An 18,794-nucleotide genomic window follows, 5' to 3' on the forward strand; every position below is an offset into this window, starting at 1 on the left:
ATGTCGGGAAAGCCGCAGGTGCGGCGGTGTCGGGCGGGCTGTTTGAGCCGCACGGGGGGATCCGCCGAGAGCCTCCGGCCCCGGGCGGGGACTCCTGCAGGGCCCGAGGGGCGCCGGGCTCCGGCCCTCTGGGCTTTATTCTCCGGCACCCCGAGCCCCGCGGCTGCGGGGGAAAGAAGGAAAGGGAGAAGGGGAAGAGAGGAGCGAGGGCAGGGGATGAGAAAGGGCAGGGAGGGAGGGCTGTGGAGGAAAGCGGGAGGGGAAGGGAAAGCCCGGGATGGGGGTAGAGGGAGGGTGGGCAGAGGAGGGAGAGAGGGGGAATAGAACGGAGTAGAGGCGTAGGGACAGGACAGGAAGGAGCCGGGCTTGCGGGGACGAGGGAATGGGGGAAGGGGAGCGAGAGAAGAGGAGGAGGGGATGAGGAAGGAGGGATAGAGAGAGGGACAGGAGGGGAATCCTCCCAAAGCCCCGGCTCCACCCCGAGCCCGTCCCGGCGCCCCGCCCTGCCCGGGATGCTGCGCTCGGCGGAGCTCGGCTCGGTTAGCCGACACTCTGCTAGAGTCGGCTCTTGGGCTACATTCAGCTGTGTTTTGCTAAACTCGGCTATTGTCGGCTGCATTCAGCTGGATTCGCCTGTTCGGCAGCGCCGGGCCCGCTTCGGCCGAACTCGGAGCCGCTCTGTGCGTTCGGCGCGGCTCAGCTCGGTTCGGTTAGGCTCGGCTCCCTGAGGTCGGGAAAGCGGCGCTGCCTCACGTTAAACTCGCCCAGCTCGGGGCTCTCCTGCTGCCGTGTCCCGCGGGCGGCCCGGCCATCGCACGGACACGGGCGGCAGCGCGGGGCTGGGCAGGAGCTCATTAGGCTGTGACCGCAATGGCGCTCATTAGCGGGCACGCGAGCAGGCGGCGTGTTTGGGCGGAGCTCGCTTCGGTTCAGGCAGCCTCGTAAGCTTCGCCTCGGTTCTGTCGAGGTCGCAAGGTTGGGCTGGTCTCGCCTTGGTTGGGCGGAGCTGGTTCGATTCGGCCGAGGGCGGAGACGTTCGGTTCTGTTCAATTAAACTCAGCTAAATTGGGCTTGGTTCGGCTCTTGAGCTGAACTCGGCACGGTTCGTCTGAACTCGGTCATATTCGGCTCTTCGGCTACACTCGGCTGTTTTGATCCTCACTCGGCTATTATCGGTTCTTCGGCTATTATCGGCTACACTCGGCGGGCTGCAGTACCGGCTCTGCCCACAAGGCGGCAGCACTGCCGCCCACCCCAGCCCCCAGCACTCTGTGCCACTGTTCGGGGAGGAGGGAAGAAGGGAATGGGGATCAAGTGAAGCCCAGGAAGGAGAGAACAGTGTGGGGAAGGTGCGGTTTTAGGTTTCGGCAGCCTATTCATTCCCTTGCTATGATTTGTTTGATAGTGAATTCTATTAATTTCCCCAGGCCTGTTCTGCCCATGATGAGTAACAGATCTCTGGCTGCCTTTATTGCGACCCCCGACCTTTCCTGCTGTGTTCTGTTGCCTGCCCAGGGGCAGCCGGAGAGGCACAGAGCGCTTTTGCCGGCCCCGGGCACCTCTCCCGGCCAGGCCCAGCCCAAGAATCCCTGCGAGAATTCACTGCTGAGAGCCCCAGAAGCGGCTTCCCCGGGGCTGTGCCTTTTCCCCGGCTTCAACAGCCTGTGGACTTTTTCCTAGCACGGCTTTTGTCGGGACAAGAGCCTCGGTGCCGCCGCGGCGCGCCACACGCTTTGCCGCCCCGCTCGCTCGCTCCTTTCCCTCCTGGTGGCGGCTCGGTCTCGCTGCCGCAGGCTGAGCCGAAACCCCGCCCGCAGCCCGGCTCTGAGGGGCCGGTGGAACCGGCGGCAGTGCCCGCGGAGCCGCGCCGGTGGCAGTGCCGGGAGCGGAGCGGCGGCGGTGAGCGGCCCGTTCGTGTCACTCCGCAGTGGCGGCGGCACCCGGAGCGCGGCGGGGCGGCGGCGGAGCTCGGAGGCGGCTCCAGCCCAGGTGCGACCCGCAGCACACACGTGCCCTGTGCAGAGCAGGACGTGTGCCCTCACACCTGGGCACAGCAGCACACACGGGCACACAGGGCCGGGCACACTTGGGCACAGCTCTCTGGCACAGCTCTCCTGGCCCAGACCTCCCCAGGGTCTCTCCTTGTGGCATCGTGACACGGTGGGCACGGGGACATTGTGGCACCGTTTAAAGAGCCCCCTCTGTGCCTTTGGGGTGGGGACACACAGGCCTGTCCTAAAGGAAAGGTCAGAGAGAGACCACGCTGGATTCTTGCTTCTGGCCTCTCACCTTCCAAGGGCCAAACTCAGCTCGTTTTGCTGTCCTGTGTTCCCCAGAGCCTGACCTGCTCGGGGGAGAGGATTGGAAAGGTTGACTGAGGGTCACTGCTGGTGCCCAGCACCCAGGGAATGACTGAGGGTCACTGCTGGTGCCCAGCACCCAGGGCATTTTTCACCCTTACATTGCCATGGGGTGTTGGGGGAGGAACTCACAACAGCCTGAGTCCACTGCCTCAGGAGCTCCTGCTCTGTCAAGGGGCACCTTTCACTTCTTACCTGAGCAGGGGAACCTGTGGCTCTGCTGCTGTGGAGGGCAGCTAACAGTCCCCTGGGGATAGGGTAAGGAAAGCTCCAGGCCACTCTGCAGGGGGGACAGTGACTGTCAGACAAAGGTTTTCATCAAGATTTCATCTTGGACTGAAAGGGGGAAAGGTGTCTGTGTTATGCATGGAAATTTGAGTGGAAAACCACTGCAATTTCTAATAAAGAGTTCTGATCAATGTAATCTCTCCTGTTTTCTAAAGAAGTTTTGGTTCAGTCAGACAGAAAATCACTTTCTGATGTCAATGCTGACTTAAGGTACACCTTTACAAGGCACATATTTAGTTTTCTACAGCAGTGCTAGAGATTCCTGGAGCACCTGAATCCCTGCAGTGTAACAAAGCCTTTGAGACCCAGCTGGCAGAGGGCAGCCCCAGGCAGGAAGGCAGCTGACCTTGACCTGGTTAGCAAGAGATTAAACTGGAACCATAAAGCAATTTTCAATTTCTAGGCAGATAACATCTCATCCTGTGGTCACCTTTGTTTTCTGCTGGGTAGACATCCTGACAGGAACCACTGCCAGTAACTCAGGAAGAGCTGGGAACTCCTGGCCAAGAGTGGATTTGCTCTTTCTGATACTTCTGAACTATTCCATGGCTCCCCTGGAGTCCAGAAACTTCTGCTAGAAACTTTGTTATAAAAAGAACTGCAGTCTTTCCTAGGGATCTTTTCCTTTGGGATCCTATGAACAGCTCTGAGTTAGCTCCCTGGCCTCACTGCATCTGTTTCTAAATTCAGCTCTTGGGTAGAAGGACCCTTCCAAGCCAAAAGGATTTCTGAGGCAGGACTAACCTGCAACACCTGGGTGCCCTCAGGCCATCCCTCAAAAAGGAAAAGTGACTTCTGGACCCTGGGAGAGCCAAGTGATCTGTTGGCAGGAGAAATCAGGGATGGAGAAGGTGATTCCAGCTCTGCTGGTTGCTGTTCCTCCCCATTGGACAGGAGAGGATCAAGCACATTCCATCAGCCTTTGCTTCCTTAGGACATGAAATCCCTGAGGAGACAAGGCCACCTCAGGGCCATCAGATCCCACCTGAGAGAAGGAAATGCTAAAAACCTCACCATGGTCTCAGCCACTAAAATGAGGAACTTTCCTTGTGGGTCCCCAATACCCACAAAGCCCAGCTGGTGTTGAAAATTGCATTCACATTCAGGGGGCAAAACCAATAAGGAGTCACAGACAGCTGAGGTAAAATTGGGGTTCCATAAAAATAAGATTTCTCTTTGTTTTTAACAGAGGCAGATTTTCATGTTTTAAGCCCAAATCTTCTCTGACACACAAAAGGACATTAAATACAGAAACTTTTTAATTCCAACTTGAAACATTTGTTTTTTGGGAGTTCTATTTTTACATGAAGAGTGGCTGGATGAACATTACTGATGCACACAAATACTGAGACTGCTACTGCAAACGGCAGAAATTACTGACAATTCTCTTCTACTGGCAGGATGAGTGAACATGTCTAAAGGTTTCTTTGTGTGGAGAGCAGCTACACTGAATGGTTTCAGCATCAAAATCAACTGGAAAACAACAACTTCATGTGAAGTGTTAATGAAATCAACACTGTGTTATAGATATATACTATAGTATTGCCTTTTTGCAAACATTAAAATGGATTCTATATGTGTGGTGGTAAAGTAACTTTGCTATAAGGATATAGTTTATATTTCTGTGGCTAACTAAAACTTAGAAATAGCTGGTCTAGATATGCTTGTGTTAAAATGCCTGCTTGGTTGAGATAATATCCAAGGAACAAATGGTGAGGACCCTGCTCCTCATGTGCCAACTATCAGCACTCATCTTCTGAAGGCAGTGTGGGCCCAGACCCAAGAACTGAAGGTGATGATAAAATGGACTGAAACCACAACCAAGAAATGTGCTAAAGAAATGCTCTAAAAAGCAAGACCTGAGGAGGAGCCATGCAAAACAGTTCTTGGGGTATGTAAAGCAGTTTGGGGAAATTTACATAGGCACCAGGCAGATGCAGTAGAAATGCTGTATAAAGGGTGTTTCCAAAGTAGCAGCTGTGCTCTTGGCTGAGGGCCAAGATGCACCCAGCTGAATGTAGCCATGTTATTTTCTGAAAAATCCCTTTGCCAGAACTTTTCTCCTGAGAAGCTGAGGCCTCGGAAACAAAATGTAAACAATAATTATCTGCTGGTGAGGAATGCAAGAGGTGCATCTTTGATTTGTCTCAGGTGGTTGTTTCTAATTAATGGCCAATCACAGTCCAGCTGTCTGGGACTGTCTGGTCACTCACAAGATTTTATTATCATTCCAGTCCTTCCATTCCTTGCTAGCCTTCTGAAGTCCTTTCTTTTATTCTTTTAGTATAGTTTTAATATATTATATATCATAAAATAATGAATCAGCCTTCTGAAACATGGAGTCAGATTCTCATCTCTTCCCTCGTCCTGGGACCCCTGCAAACACCACCACAGCTGTAACCTCTGATCTTTGTCTCCTATTGTCAATTATTAATCTTCTATATTTTTTACCAGGAGTGTTTGGCAGGTATTTTCAGTCACATTTTCAGGATGAGTCACACAAACAGAACTGCCTGAGGGCAACAGAGTGTTAACAGTGCATGGTAAGACTTTTCCAGGGAGAGGAAGGAGGAGTTTAGCAAAGTTTTGCCAACTCTCTGTCTTCTCACAGTAATGCCCTTCTAGTACTACTGACCCTATGCTACAAGAGCAGACTGAAAATTAGTGAGAGAAATGACCCTCACTTTTTAAATTCTAAAAAGGCTTATTAAACCTTGACAAACATTACAACAAAGGACAGAAAAAGGAAAAATCACAGCGCTGGGAGCCCAGCCCTCCCCAGCACATTCCAGTCGGGTTTTCCCTCCTAACAGCTCCCAATCCCTCCCAAGTGCCCCCAAAAAGGAGGGTTACGAGAAGAAAAGGGATTTAAATTGAGGAGGAAAACTTTTCTGCAATTGTGTTTGACCTGGGAAGGATCCCCATTTACCTAGAATTTGAAGGGTCTCAGTTGAAGGAAAACACAACTTTCTCACCATTTTGGATGTCTCCCTGGATGGGCAATCACCGTTTTCCATGATTTTCATGTTGAAATTGAAGGAGAGTAACTTTACTGTGCTGTTTGAATTGAGGAAAAGAGCCCCATTTTCATCATCATAAGGTTCTAATTAAGAGCAAACACGGCTGTCCCTGGTCTGAAAGGGCTTCACTTGAGAGGAACCTCCTGATGTGCCACTGTAAGAGTTCCATCGAGGGGGACCCTCCATTTGAAGGGACCTTCACAAACAAAGAAGATGTCCAAAAGCCCCCAGAATGGTCTTTCTTGAGGGAAATTGAAGAGGAAAACTGCATTTTCCCTCATTTTGGGAGGCTACATTGAGGAAAATGCCCCCTGATTCACTTTTTATTCAGGATTCAATTGAGGGGAGACTCTCCTTATGCATCATGTTATAGATACATATAACAGTATTAGCTTTTTGCAAATATTAAAATGGATTCTATATGTGTAGTGTTAAAATAACTTTGCTATAGAAATATAATTTTTATTTCTGTTGTTAACTAGAACTTAAAAGTACCCGATACAAATATGCTTGTGTTAAAATGCCTGCTTGGTTGGGATAATATCCAAAGAACATATGATGAAGACCTGCTACTAATATTCCAACTATCAGCACTCATTATCCGTAAAAAGCCCAATAACTAAAAACAAAAAAAAAACCAAAAAAAACCAGACTAAATCCACAGCCAACAAATACCCATGCTCTCAAAAGGGAGACCCGAAGAAGCGCCATGCTAAACAGTTTTAAAAACACGGAAACTAATTTTTAAATGTCTAAATATAGAACAGATGATGAAAAAAAAATAGTATTTAAAAAGGGTTTCCAAAACCAGTGAGTGCTCTTCGCTGAGTGCCAAGATACACCTGACTGTAATTTTTCCTTTACTGTATCTGTCTCCTATTGTCCTTTATTAAACTTTTAAATTTTACCAAGAAAATAAACCGTATTTTTCACAATCATTTAGGGATCTCAATAGAGAGGGAACCTCCTTTCTCCCCTTGATTCGAGACTTTGAACTGGCGACAAGAGGGAGTTTCCCCTTGGTTTAATCCGTGAGGCAATTGAAACAGAGCGGTGAGGATGGGCTGGCGCTGCCGGCTGGGCTCAGTTTCTCCCTGGGGATGGCAAACGCCGCCAGGCACCGAGCAATGCCGCCGCACGCCCGGCACTGCCTGTGCCGCGCCCGCCGGCTCCAGCAGGGCTGGAAGCTCCATGGAGCAGCTCAGCGCCCGCTCCGCGCTCGGCCCTCCGAGCCCGGCACGGAGCGGGGCTCTGGACACATCCCCGCGGTGGGGCAGAGCCGCTGCTCGGGGCCGGGGATCCTTTATCCCCCCGCTGCAGCTGCCAGGGGCCGAGGGCACAGTCCTGGTTCCGAGGCTGGAGCCCTGCTGCTTTACCTCTCTTTCTCTTGCAATGATCGGTTCGATAATAAATCCAAATAATTCCCCCCAGTCGTGTCTCTTATTCCGGTGACCGGTGAGTGATCTCTCCCTGGCCTTTTCCCGATCCTCGAGCCTTTCCTGCTGTGTTCTGTTGTCTGCCCAGGGGCAGCAGGAGAGGCACAGAGCGCTTTTGCTTGCACCGGGCAACCTGGCTTGGCCCAGCACACCTCAAGAATCCCTGCGATAATTCACTGTTGAGAGCACCAGAAGCTCCTCCCCAAGCAGCTGAGGTTCTTTTAAACCACAGCTTTTACGGGAAAGGGATCGCAGCTGACCTGACCTGACCCGACCCGACCTCTCCTCTCCCCCCTCCTCCCTGCCCCTCGCTACTTGCCCCGCAGGCTGACTGATCAAAACGGCCAAAATCCCTCCCACACCAATATCGAGTTTAAACCCCGGCAGGAGAGGCCGTGCCCGCGGTGTGTTGCCCGGGACGGGAGCGGCGGCACCCAGAGCTCGGAGGCGGCACCCAGAGCTCGGTGGCGGCTCCAGCCCAGGTGCGACCCGAGGTCGGTGCTGCCACAGCTCGGGGCTCGCTGCGGGCGGAGGTGGCCGCGGTGAGGGGAGATGGGGGTTCTGGCGAGTTCCTTGTGCCGACTTCCCCCGTGTCCCCAATGGGCTGAGATCGCCGAGGGAGCGGCTGCCCGCGGTCTCCTCCATGCCCGGATCGCCGGGCACCAGCCGGTGCCGCGGCAGCGCCCTAGAGTTGGCACCGTCTTCCTGAGCCTCGGGATCCCGCAGGGCCGGAACCAGCAGTGACCGCTCATCGTGTCCCTTCCAGGGTGCCATCAGCGCAGATCTGAAGCTGTTCCCGAGGCCGATCTCCCAAAGGCTTTGTCGGCACTCCTGATGTCTCCGGAGCAAGGTGCTGATGGTTCCAGACAGAGAGATTCCGGCTATGAGCAGGACGAGAGTGAATTCTGCGCCATTCCTGGAGCTGCAAATGAGTCCCAGCATCTCCAGGAGGGACCAGCAGCCGAGGTTGAACTCTTGCCTGGGGTGCAAGAAGTCACTTGGCATCAGCAGGGGGATGCCCCTTGTGAGCGTGCAGTGAGTGCAGATGTGGAGAACGGATTCTGCACCAGGGATGGCAGTGTGAGGGAGCCCCTGGGTCCTCAGGGCACATCAGCAACCAACAATGAACACAAAAGGAACCTCAGAAGATTGCTGGGTGAGTGCAGGACCACCCCTGTGGCCTTTAGGGAGGGGACAGTTCCCCCCCCCTCCCAAAAAGGACAGGGCTGGCAGGTGTGTGGCTATTTCCCAATGTCAGGAAGAAGCTTTGGGCTCTACTGGGTCCCATCGGTGGCTGGAAGCAAGAGCCCCAGCAGCCCCCAAGGCTGTGCAGCTCCCCTACTGCAGCCTGTCCCCACAGCTGTGTCCCTGGCTGTCCCCACAGCTGTGTCCCTGCCTATGTCCAGGCTCTTGGCTCTCTGGCTGCCAGCTGAGTGAGGCCCACACTGGCTCAGGGCTCCCTGCTCTGCTCCCTGGCCATGGGCTGAGCAGATTGCAGGGCTGGCTCTGCTTCTGGCAGCCAGCAGCTCTTTCCTGCTCCAGGTGAATGGTTCAGGTCCCATCCCGTGCTCATGGATGTTCTGATTCTGCTGGTCCTCCTGGTGCTGGCTTTGGGGGTGGCCTTGGCTGTGCAGTCAGGTAAGGGAGGGGCAGCAGCCTGGGCCCAGCCCCTCGGGGCAGAGCAGGCTCCCTGCTCCCTGCAGAGGGGAATGCTCAGCCCTTCTCCTCTTCCCCCTGCAGCAACACAGGTTCCAATTACACCTGCGACTCTGCCATCATTTCTGGGCTGTCCCCCTGGCTGGGTTGGGTACAATGGGGTCTGCTACTACTTCTCAAGGGATTACAGCACCTGGGAGCAGGGTCAGGAACGGTGCTCCCAGCTCAATGCCTCCCTGGCCATTGCCAAGGATGAGGAGGCCATGGTGAGTGAGGGGCTGTGGGCGGTGTGGGGTGGCTGAGGGGAGCCTGGGGGTGCTCCTGGGCCGGGCTCGGTGCTCGTAGGGCCGGGGCTGCAGCCCCGGGCCGGGGCCTTGCAGGGAAGGAGCCCCGGCGGGCGGGGGCAGCCCCGGGCACGTGTCCCCCCGAGGGGCCGGGGCAGCTCCCACTCCTCTCTCCTGGGCAGGATTTGCTCTTCCGCCTCCGCGGGAACGGCGATTTCTGGCTCGGGCTGCGCAGACGGGGCGAGCGCCTGCAGTGGGAGGACGGCAGCAGCTACAGCTCCCGGTGAGTGCCGGGGAGCCGGGCAGGGCCTGGGGGGACAGGGACACAAGGTGTTCCCCTGACAACCGGCGCTGGCTCTGCTCCTCCCTGCAGGGTTCCTGTCCTCGGCAATTCCCAGTGTGTGTACCTGGCTGACGAAAATAGATTGAAGAGTGAGTTCTGCTCCAATGAGCGGCCATATGTCTGCAGCAAGGCCCAAGCTCCCCTGTAACAGGGGCTGCAGAAAGGACCTTCTCCATGCTGGGCAGTGCCAGCTTCACCCCCAGTGCCAAGACTGGGCTGGGGCTGCAAAGGAAAAGTCTCTGCAATCCATCCTGCTACCGATGCTGCCTGGAGTGAGTGCACTGCCCTCATGACACAACAAGCTCCAACGGGAAATCCAAACCTGCCTGGCCTCTTGAAAATCATCACAAACTGGTCTGAATGTGACACTTTTGGACTGTCTTTGGAAGAGGAGGAAGAACCGCTGACACGTGCTGAGCAGCAGTCTATTGGCATCAGGCACCTGACTGTGGAGAATAGTCTGTTGTCTGTCTGTCTGCTGTGAAGGATCTTAACTGTCCTCCTGTGGGAGGAATCCCAGGCTGGAGCAGGACAAGGATTTGTCTCTCGGAGGGAGAAGCAGTGACAGGATGTGACTGTAACCCCCACCCCTCTGTGCCACTGTGTGGGGAGGAGGGAGGGAGGGAACTGGGGAGAAAGTGAAGCCCAGAAAGGAGAAAACAGTGTGGAGAAGATGCATTTTTAAGATTTGGCGTACATCTCATTCCCTTGCTCTGATTTGTTTGAGAATAAATTCAATTAAATTTAATTTCCCAGTCCGGGCCTGTTCTACCCATGATGGGTGAGAGATCTCTGGCTGCCTTTACTGAGAGCCCCGAGCCTTTCCTGCTGTGCTCTGTTGCCTGCCCAGGGGCAGCAGGAGAGGCACACAGCGCTTTTGCAGGCCCCAGGCACCTGGTCCAGCCCAGCCCAAGAATCCCTGCCATCATTCCCTGCACCATCACCCAGCCCCACAGCGGCTCTGGCTCCGTGGGCAGGCGGCTCCAGGAGTTCAGAGTGGGCAAAATGGGAGCGAGGGACAGGAGGCAGCTGGTGCCAGTGGGTGAAATGTCTTTGCTGGAGCTGGCAGGGAGAGAAGGAGGGAGAAAGTGGTGGCAAGGAAAGGGGAGAGAAAGAGGGAAAAGGCTGGAGCGGTGGAAAGTGCTGGGGATGGCCATGGGGCAGGTGGGCATTTTGCTTTCCAGGTCTGTGGAAGGAAAGGAAGAGCTATCAAATCCACCTAGGAAAAGAGGGGAGAAGTAGCAGATGGTGAAAATCTCTGACAATTGGGATTCATTTGATCTGCCTGCACTGCAAAAGCCAACAGTCTCCGAGCACCACCAGCGTTGTGATGTGCCCTGCCCTGCCCCTGCCCTGGCTGCAGCAGCCGCCTGCTGAGACGGGCCCTGTTCTCTGAAAGAGCAGCACCATGGACCATTGGGGCAGTGCTGGTTAAGAATTGAGGAATGGGAAAGGGAGGGAATTGTGAAGGGAATAAAATAAAATGGCATTAGAAAATTGATAACAGAACTGCACCAGGAGTGGCCACCGACTGCTGCCACTAAAAGAGCTGAGCTGAGGGAAGGCCACACGATTCCGTTTCCACACAGAAATGGTGGGACTTGCCTTCTCCTTTCTTGATAACCATGAGTGGCATTTCCAAGGCCAGCAGGTACACTCAGAGATGTCCAGAGTCATCATTACAGCGGGGAAACTGGGGTTGGCATCAGCTGTGACAAACATCAGGAAGAGCACAGGAGCAGAAATACAGATTTCCCAGCTCCCTCCCAGGGAGAGCAGTATCAGCACAGGGACAGAAAATGCTGATATAACATCCTTTCCCACTGGTCCCTGTGCTCAGCTGGAGGTAGCATCCTTTAGGTAGTGCTCTTCAGTGTTTTTACCCATGGCAATACTGCACAGGGACACAGAAGATTTACTAGCATATTAAAAAGAAGCTGACAGACCAGGAAGGATGACATTTGGGACAGAAGCATATTCACACATCATATGACAGTTAAATATGGCTGCTCTGAGCATGCAGCATGGAGGAAAGCTAGATTAAACTAGAATATATTCCAAAACTATTTGGCCTTATAACTGCAGGTAAGGTAAATAACCCTCACCAATTAAAAAAAAAGGAAATATGCTCTGGCGGTTGTTTCCATCCCACTGCAAGGAGCCGACTTGTTCCCGAGTGTTCCTGCAGCAGGAATCCAGGAATGCAGGCCCAGGTGTCTGTGGGGTCTGCAGGGGCTCTCTCGGGGGTGTCTGTGGGATTTGGGAGGGGGTCTGAGGTGTGGGGGTGTCTCTGGGGTCCTGCTCTTTTTCCCTCATATTTCCCATCCTTTTTCCACTCATGTTTTGCACTCTTTTCTCCTCACCTGTCTACAGCTTTCCTGATTCCTAAACGCCATCTTTTCACCCTTAGGCCATCTTCATTTTTAACTCTTCCCCCCTTTTTCTGCTGCCTTTTTCTTTGCCCATTTTTTGTCCCATTTTCCTGATTTTTTCTGTCCTTTTGCCCCCTCCCTTTTTTAACCACTTATTTTGCCTCCTTTTTCCCCTCCCTTTTTTTTCCTGCCTTTTTTTCTGCTAACTTCTTCTCACACCCTTTTCTACCAACATTTTTTTCTTTTGCAGCCGTTTTTTGCTGCCTTTTTTTTGCTGCCCTTTTTTTGCCCCTCAATATAAATCCCTCAAATGAGGGCAAATTCCCTATCCATTGACATCCCTGAAATAATGGCCAAGGCAGGGTTCCTTCCATTTGATACCCTTAACACTGCAGGTGAATGGGGATTCCCCCATTGAAACAGAGACAATCAGGGAAAATTAACCAGTTAAAAAACTTCAGAACACACTTTGACAGAAATCCATTGAAATGGAACCACACACCACCTGTCTTCCCTAATTCATTCCATCAGGCTTCCTTCAATAAAAACGATCTCAGAATTAAAAGTGGAGATGCCTTGTGTGTCACCTCAAAGGAGTGGAAGAGGCAGCATGGAAATGCTTCTCCTTCCATGGCAAACTCTCCTGGGAGCACTCCCAGAGCCTTGCAGGGCTCCACTGTGAAGCTGCTGAACAAATGGAAATAGTTGGGATGAGCACAGCCCCAGAGCAATCCCAGCCCCACTGATGGAAAAGTCAGATTATCCAAGCAGCAGCATCAGCTGGAGTGTTTCCAAAAGAGCAGCTTTGTTCTGACCCTCAGCTCAGAAGTTCTCCTCATGCACTAAGGGAGTCCTTCCCTCTGTTTGGACCTTGTGTACAGCACAGGCCACACAGCAGTTCAATGTGATCATGTTCTTCAACTCAATTATGTTTTAAAGTATCTAAACTTGATCTAACTACTCATCAGTGGAGAATTTTATGTATTTTCAGTGTAAATTACCTTCCCTGGTCAAACACCAACCTTCCCAAGGTTCAAGTATCTCTGTTTTCCACCACTAACTGCTCATTATCCTTGTCTCAATTAAAACACCTCTGTTAACCCCATTTTTCCACCACAGATTTGTCTGAGTCTCTCACCTCTCAGCAATCCAAATTCCTCGAAATTCAGCAGAACCTTCTTCACACTTCCCAGCTCTTGCTGACTATCTCTAATCCCTGTCCAACCTGCCAGTGCTCTCCCTGAACTGCTGCAAAGTAAATTACACAACATCAGAGGAGGACAACTGATTAATTGCTGAATGGAAAAGAAATAAAGAGAAATTGAGAAGCTGATTTGGACCTGACATTGGACTGCAGTGTTGGTGTCTGTATATCAACAATTTCTATGTATTTTATTTCAAATTTCTCTTGCTGAAACTAAAGTTGTCATATTTGAAATAGATTTTTCATTCCACATGAAAGCAACATGCTGCATGCTTTCCAGACACATTTTCACTGAAAAAAACTCCAAAACTGCTCAGCCTGGGCTCACACACAGCTACTGCTGGTATGATACCAACATTCAGCAACAAGGGAATTCATTCAGAAAATAAACAATTACCAAAAAAATGCTTTTACTCCAAGTATTGATACTGCACTGAGGAAATTATGCATACCCTCAAAAAAACCCCCAAAAACCAACAAATCAGTACTCAAGTTTTATTTCTGTTTTTACTGAAATAAAGTTAAGAAATACTTCTGGCCAATATTTACACATTTGATCCAATTACTCTTCCTGCAATGTGCTATTTCTCCAGCTGCCCCTGAAGGCAGCAGCATTTTCAGAACAAGAACTGCTCCCCAGATATTGAACCCACTCAGCAATGGGTAAAAGGACATTTTAGACATGTGGCAAATTGGATCACGGATTGGAAAAATGGAAGACAGGTTTTGTCATAAAAGAAAAGCTCATGTCAGTCAACATCATTTTTCAGTTTTCTGAAATTGTGTAAGCACTGGGAAAATCTCATTTCCACCCAAGCCAGTGTCCAAACAGAAGCTTTTGCAGGTAAATTCACTCTGCTGAAGTGACACATAATGAACAGAATGCTCAAATTAAAACCTTTGGCCTCTCCTTCCACATCCTGCTCGCCTGTCTGTGCTCCATCTCCCCACCAGCCATGTCCTGTTCAAAGCCTCTCCCTGCCTTGCTCAGCTGCCAGAGAGCTCTGTGCTCTCAGGTAAATTCACCCCCAGGCTCTGTAAAATGTTCGAGGTGGGTCCTGCCAGGCCAGCCTGGGCTCTGTAGGACTCCAGCAGGTTTGCCACCAGGTTCATGTCCACATCCAGGGCTGCCAGCTCAGCAGCCTCAGCTCCAGAATCAGGGCCAGCACTCTCAGACGTGGCTGCTCCAACAGAACTCACCTGCAGTGAGTACAGAGATGAAGGTTTACCAAATTGCATGAGCAGATTTAAGGGGAAAATAAAGGCAAACCACAGGAGAAAAGAAACAATTCTGCTTTCTGCAGCCAACAAAGTCCAATACAGACCTGAGTCTGGACAGACAGGAATTCAGACACCAAATGCTCCTGCCAGCTAAAAATCACCACTGTCCATTACTCAAATTAAGTTCCAAGAGAAGGACACAAAGTGTTGCTGAGTCCTGGCTCAGCTCCCTGTGGGAGAAAACTACTACAGGAACTCACAAGTGAAGCTGCAGCTGCTTGCTCTGCTACTCAAAACAGGGAAATGGAACTAAGTCTTGGAAAAGATGAGCAAATTCCAAGCTTAGGTAAGTTTTAATTTGAAAATAATGTATGATGGTGCAGGTCCAGCACACTTTGCTTGCACGTGGGAAGGTTCTGATCCCATCACTCAGAATGGCCACTTGCAGCAACTTCCTGCCTGGAAATCACTGCTGCAAATCAGAGCTCAAGGCACACTCACCCCTCTCCTGTGGCTGCTGAAACTTCTCCCAACGTTGCTCTGTGCCATGTACACTTGGAACTCAATACAGCAAAGGGACATTCCTGTAACTGAAGTAAATTAAAGGATATTAACCTAAGACTCTCAATAAAGTTGTCCAATTTTATAACCTTCAAATAAGTACACAATTTATGTCCAATTTATTAACTTCAAAGAAGTAGTCAAAGGCATCTTTAAAAAAAACTCACAGAACGTCACCAAAACCCCCAGAACTCACAAAAACCACACACACATAAAAATTACACTTGCATGGGCCCAGATAGGTCTGTGGTGTTACGTGTGGATCTCAAAGAATATTTATTTCTAGAGGGGTGGAAATGAAATGTGAACCAGTGAAATCAGTTACACCTCACAAAATCCCATGGTGGTTTTCTTCATTCAAGTGTATTTCTCCCCCTGCTTTAGATGAACTAATTAATCACCAGATCTTGCTTTTTCCTTTTTAATTTCCAAAATAAATTCCTTTCAAAGGGGAACAAACTGCACACATCTCCTTTAAACACATCAATTCATTTGACACAGAGATAAGGATTCAAGCTCTTGCCCTTCTGCAACTCCTCACACAAGTTCAAGGGTTAAAATGTATTTTCCCTGGAATGTTCAAAAGCCACAGACACACTGCTTCACCTTGAAATAATCCTTCTCCTTCAAGTACAAATAGAGAACCAATACAGGAAGCAGCACAGCTTTTCCAAAAAAGTTATTTGAGATGCCAGAGACCACGATCCAACCAGGATAAATCCCTATTTTACCTGCAACAAATTTCATCAAATATATCTTATTTCTCTAAGAACAATAATTGTTACACTTCACTCATAAACTAGAGAAGTGCTTCAGGAGAACCACGATAGCCTAAGGGCTTCAGACCCTCACAGGCATTTAAAAGCATGATTTCAGGTGCCACATGCGACCTCTGCTGGTTCCTGATCTAAGAAAAGCCCTGAATGCAACGTTCCCAACTCCCTCACTCTGCTCCCTCAAAAAAAAGGAAAATATGAGTACTCCAGGTACACACTTGCAATCTATTCTGGTGTTGTGTTCCAGCCCGTTAATGAATCTTGGAGTAGGAAAAAAATAATTAAACTGGTTTTTTGCTAATGACCAAATTAATGATCTCCATTTTAATCCACTGCCATTAGCAACCATCCATAGCCAGGTGAAGGTGTCTGCTCATCATTTCACCTGTACCAGACAAAGCCTGTGTCCTTACCGAGACAGCAACACTCCAGCCCTGAGCATTCCCTACTCTGAGGGCAGCAAATCCTCTTCCCTAAACACTCCACAAAATGGCAAAAACCCAAAAATCCAAGTGGTTCTAGCAGAGCTACAAAGTTCAGGTGGATACAGGAGTGCCCCTGAAGGGAGCAACAGTAAGGGACAGACAGCACTCTGGATTTTCAGAGGCAGTCAGATCACTTGGCCAGAAGTGCAAGAGAAAACTCCACCTGCTACAGAAAAGGCCACTGGGTCCCCCTGGGCAATTCTACACAAGTTTTACTCACCCTGTTTTCACTGTTCTCAGGGTTGAGCCGCTTTGGGAGAAAATCAGCAGCTTCTATTGAGAGAAAAAGCGGAAATTTGGCAGGAAAAGCCATGCAGAGCACAACAGCACACTTGGAATTCATGTCTGCAGGGGTTTTTTAATATTCATAGAACTACAGATAGGTTAGAAGGGACCTTAAAGATCATCTGCTTCCAAGCCCCCTGCATGCCTTCCACTAGCCCAGGCTGCTCCAAGCCCCTTGAACACTTCCAACCTGTGGGATGGAGAAACACCTCCAAGGATGGGCAATGGTAAGACAGGACCCTCAGAGCACAGGCACTGCCCCTTGGCAGCCGTCCCACAAAAGCAGCTCGGCAGCACCCGCCTTACCTGGCTGCCAGCCCCGGGAACTCCCTGGTGATCTGCCGCAGCAGGTACACAATGAACCACTCATCCTCCACGTTATCCCCGAACACCGTAGTGCCACCCAAGTGCGCCGGGCTCTCACCTGCACGGGGCAGAGAGAGGAGAGGCGGCTCAGCAACGCCATGCTCAGGAACAGATTGTCCACACAGGCTGAGGAGTCTCCCTCACTGGGGATATCCCAGACCCTGCTGACACAATCTTCTGTCCTGTGCTCGGGGATGGCCCTGCTGCAGCAGGGAGGTGGCACCAGATGCCTGACTGAGTTAACCCGTGCTGTGACACCGAGAGTCGGGGAAGCCGCCGGGTGCCCCTCACACGCCCTCGGTTCCCGGCCGCCGGGTCCCCCTCACAGTCCCCCCGCTCGGACGCCCCTCCCGCCGTGCCTCCCGGCCCGCTCCCGGCTCACCGCGGCGCGGCACGTAGCGCAGGCCGAGCGGCTGCCGCTGCCACACGTACGAGGCCAGGAGCGGGCCGAAGCGCACCAGGGCCAGTTCAGCCGCAGCAGCGCCTCGCCGCCCGGGCCCGCCGCCGCCAACAGGCGGTACCGCACCGCGTCCTCGGCCAGCGCCGGCCGCCGCAGCGCCTCCATCGCGCCGGGGCCCAAAGCGCTCCGCCCCGCCGAGGAGCGCCGCGATGGCGGCGGCCGCGCTGCGCTCTGGGCCCGGAGCCGCTGCGTGTTCACGGGCAGGGACCAAAGCGGATCTGCCGCCTGCGGTAGAATTTAGAGACAGCCTTTCCTTTCCTCTTCCCTTCTCTCCTCTCTTTTCTCGCTTTTCTGTTCCAATCTGAAGAGGCCTCAGCTGCCTCGCGTTTTCCTTCCTCTGTCTCCTTCCAGCTCCTGTTTCCCACACCTTGTTCTTTCATTATAAAACCCTTGATAACTCGTTCCCCACTTCAGGCTTTGTTGGATCCTTCTTTTCTACTTTCTGGCTGCTATGGGCGCAGGTCTTGCTTCGAGGAGCACACCCTGCTCCCTCTGCTCCAGAAACCAACCTCGCAGTTATCCCAATCTCCTGCTGCTGAGGGCTTCCTTAGGCTCCTGCTGAATTGAAAAATATCCTGGAAGCTTTTCCTTTCTTGACAATAGAATGGTTTCTACGGCTCCTTGAGGTCTGTTGTCTGCTAGGCGAAGGAGGAGAGGCGCAGAGGGTTTTGCTGGCTCTGAGCACCTGGCCAGGCCCAGCCCAGCCCAAGAATCCCTGCGGTGATTCACTGGAGAGACCCCCAAGAGCAGCTTCCCCGGGGCTGCGGTTCTTCACCAGCTTCAAAGGCGTGGGGCCCTTTTTCTTAGCAAGGTTTTTGCTGGACAGGAGTGACCTGACTCCTCTCCTCGCGTGGCTTCTGCTTCTGCATATGCCCCTGACCCTGGCTCCTAATACGGCGCCGGGAGTCACTTGGGTAAAAGAAAGCAAAGTCGCTCCTGTGATGTCCATGAGGAACCCTGCCCGGCCCTTGGCTCGCTCCTCCCGTCCCCCCGCTCCTCCCCGCCCCTCGCCGCGTCCCAGCACGCTGATGGGTCAGGACGGCCAAAAGCCGCTCCCACACCGCCTCTGTCGCGCGGCACGACCTGCAGTGCCGGCTGAATCTGTCCTGTCCTGGGCACTCAAGTCAGCCGCAGTGCCCGAGGAGTCTGGCCGGGATAGGAGCGGCGGCGGCGGCACCCGGAGCCCGGCGAGCCGGCAGCGGAGATCGGAGGCGGCTCCAGCCCGGGTGAGACCCGAGGTCGGTGCTGCCCCAGCTCGGGGCTCGCTGCGGGCGGAGGGGGCCGCGGTGAGGGCCGGGGGGTTCTGGCGAGTTCCTTGTGCCGGCTTCCCCCGTGTTGCGGAGGGAGCGGCTGCCCGCGGTCTCCTCCTTGCCCGGACCGCCGGGACGAGCCGGTGCGGCGGCAGCGATGGCTCATCCCGGCTGCTCTCGGTAGGACGGAGGCGGCTGCTCCGTGCCCGGGACAGTTCCCGGCCGTGCGGCACCGGGCTGGGGGCCGGTGCTCGGGCGGGAGGTGTCGGTGCCACCCGTGTGTGGGCTGGCACGGGATGAACTTGAACGTGCCTCAGAGCCCAAAGCTCAGGAGGGCGCCGAGTGCGGGCAGAAAGCGCCGCATCGTGGCTGCTGCGGGGCCGAGGCTTCTCGGCGCTGCCCTCTGTGCCAGGAGCCGCTCCGTGCT

General features: G+C 52.7%; 2 protein-coding genes across 7 annotated transcripts; one reads left to right on the forward strand and one right to left on the reverse strand.

Moving 5' to 3' along the window:
* On the forward strand, positions 1-10,145 carry LOC127059770 (killer cell lectin-like receptor subfamily G member 2). The gene is made up of 8 exons (XM_050976418.1): positions 1-18; positions 645-704; positions 1,662-1,989; positions 7,871-8,260; positions 8,647-8,742; positions 8,845-9,026; positions 9,227-9,327; positions 9,418-10,145. The coding sequence occupies exons 1-8, from the start codon at positions 1-3 to the stop codon at positions 9,533-9,535; spliced, it is 1,293 nt and encodes a 430-aa protein (XP_050832375.1). The 3' UTR covers positions 9,536-10,145.
* On the reverse strand, positions 9,364-18,354 carry LOC115485561 (uncharacterized). 6 transcript variants are annotated; one of them, XR_007777884.1, is made up of 6 exons: positions 17,627-18,354; positions 16,598-16,715; positions 16,227-16,279; positions 15,352-15,476; positions 14,686-14,774; positions 13,445-14,163 (listed from the first exon to the last, which is right to left on the reverse strand). XR_007777884.1 is itself a non-coding variant. In XM_050976169.1 (5 exons), the coding sequence occupies exons 1-5, from the start codon at positions 17,220-17,222 to the stop codon at positions 14,160-14,162; spliced, it is 447 nt and encodes a 148-aa protein (XP_050832126.1). In that variant the 5' UTR covers positions 17,223-18,354; the 3' UTR covers positions 13,445-14,159. The 6 variants fall into 6 exon arrangements, 2 of the variants coding, with proteins under 2 accessions (XP_050832126.1, XP_050832125.1); XR_007777882.1 differs by lacking the exons at positions 13,445-14,163; positions 15,352-15,476; positions 16,227-16,279 and adding exons at positions 9,364-9,451; positions 12,898-13,007 and having other exon boundaries at positions 17,040-18,354; XR_007777881.1 differs by lacking the exons at positions 13,445-14,163; positions 15,352-15,476; positions 16,227-16,279 and adding exons at positions 9,370-9,455; positions 12,898-13,007 and having other exon boundaries at positions 17,040-18,354.
* Between the last annotated feature and the right edge of the window lie 440 nt (positions 18,355-18,794).

The sequence above is a fragment of the Serinus canaria genome, chromosome 6 (assembly GCF_022539315.1).
Source record: "Serinus canaria isolate serCan28SL12 chromosome 6, serCan2020, whole genome shotgun sequence".
In the NCBI taxonomy this organism is placed as follows: Eukaryota; Metazoa; Chordata; class Aves; order Passeriformes; family Fringillidae; genus Serinus; species Serinus canaria.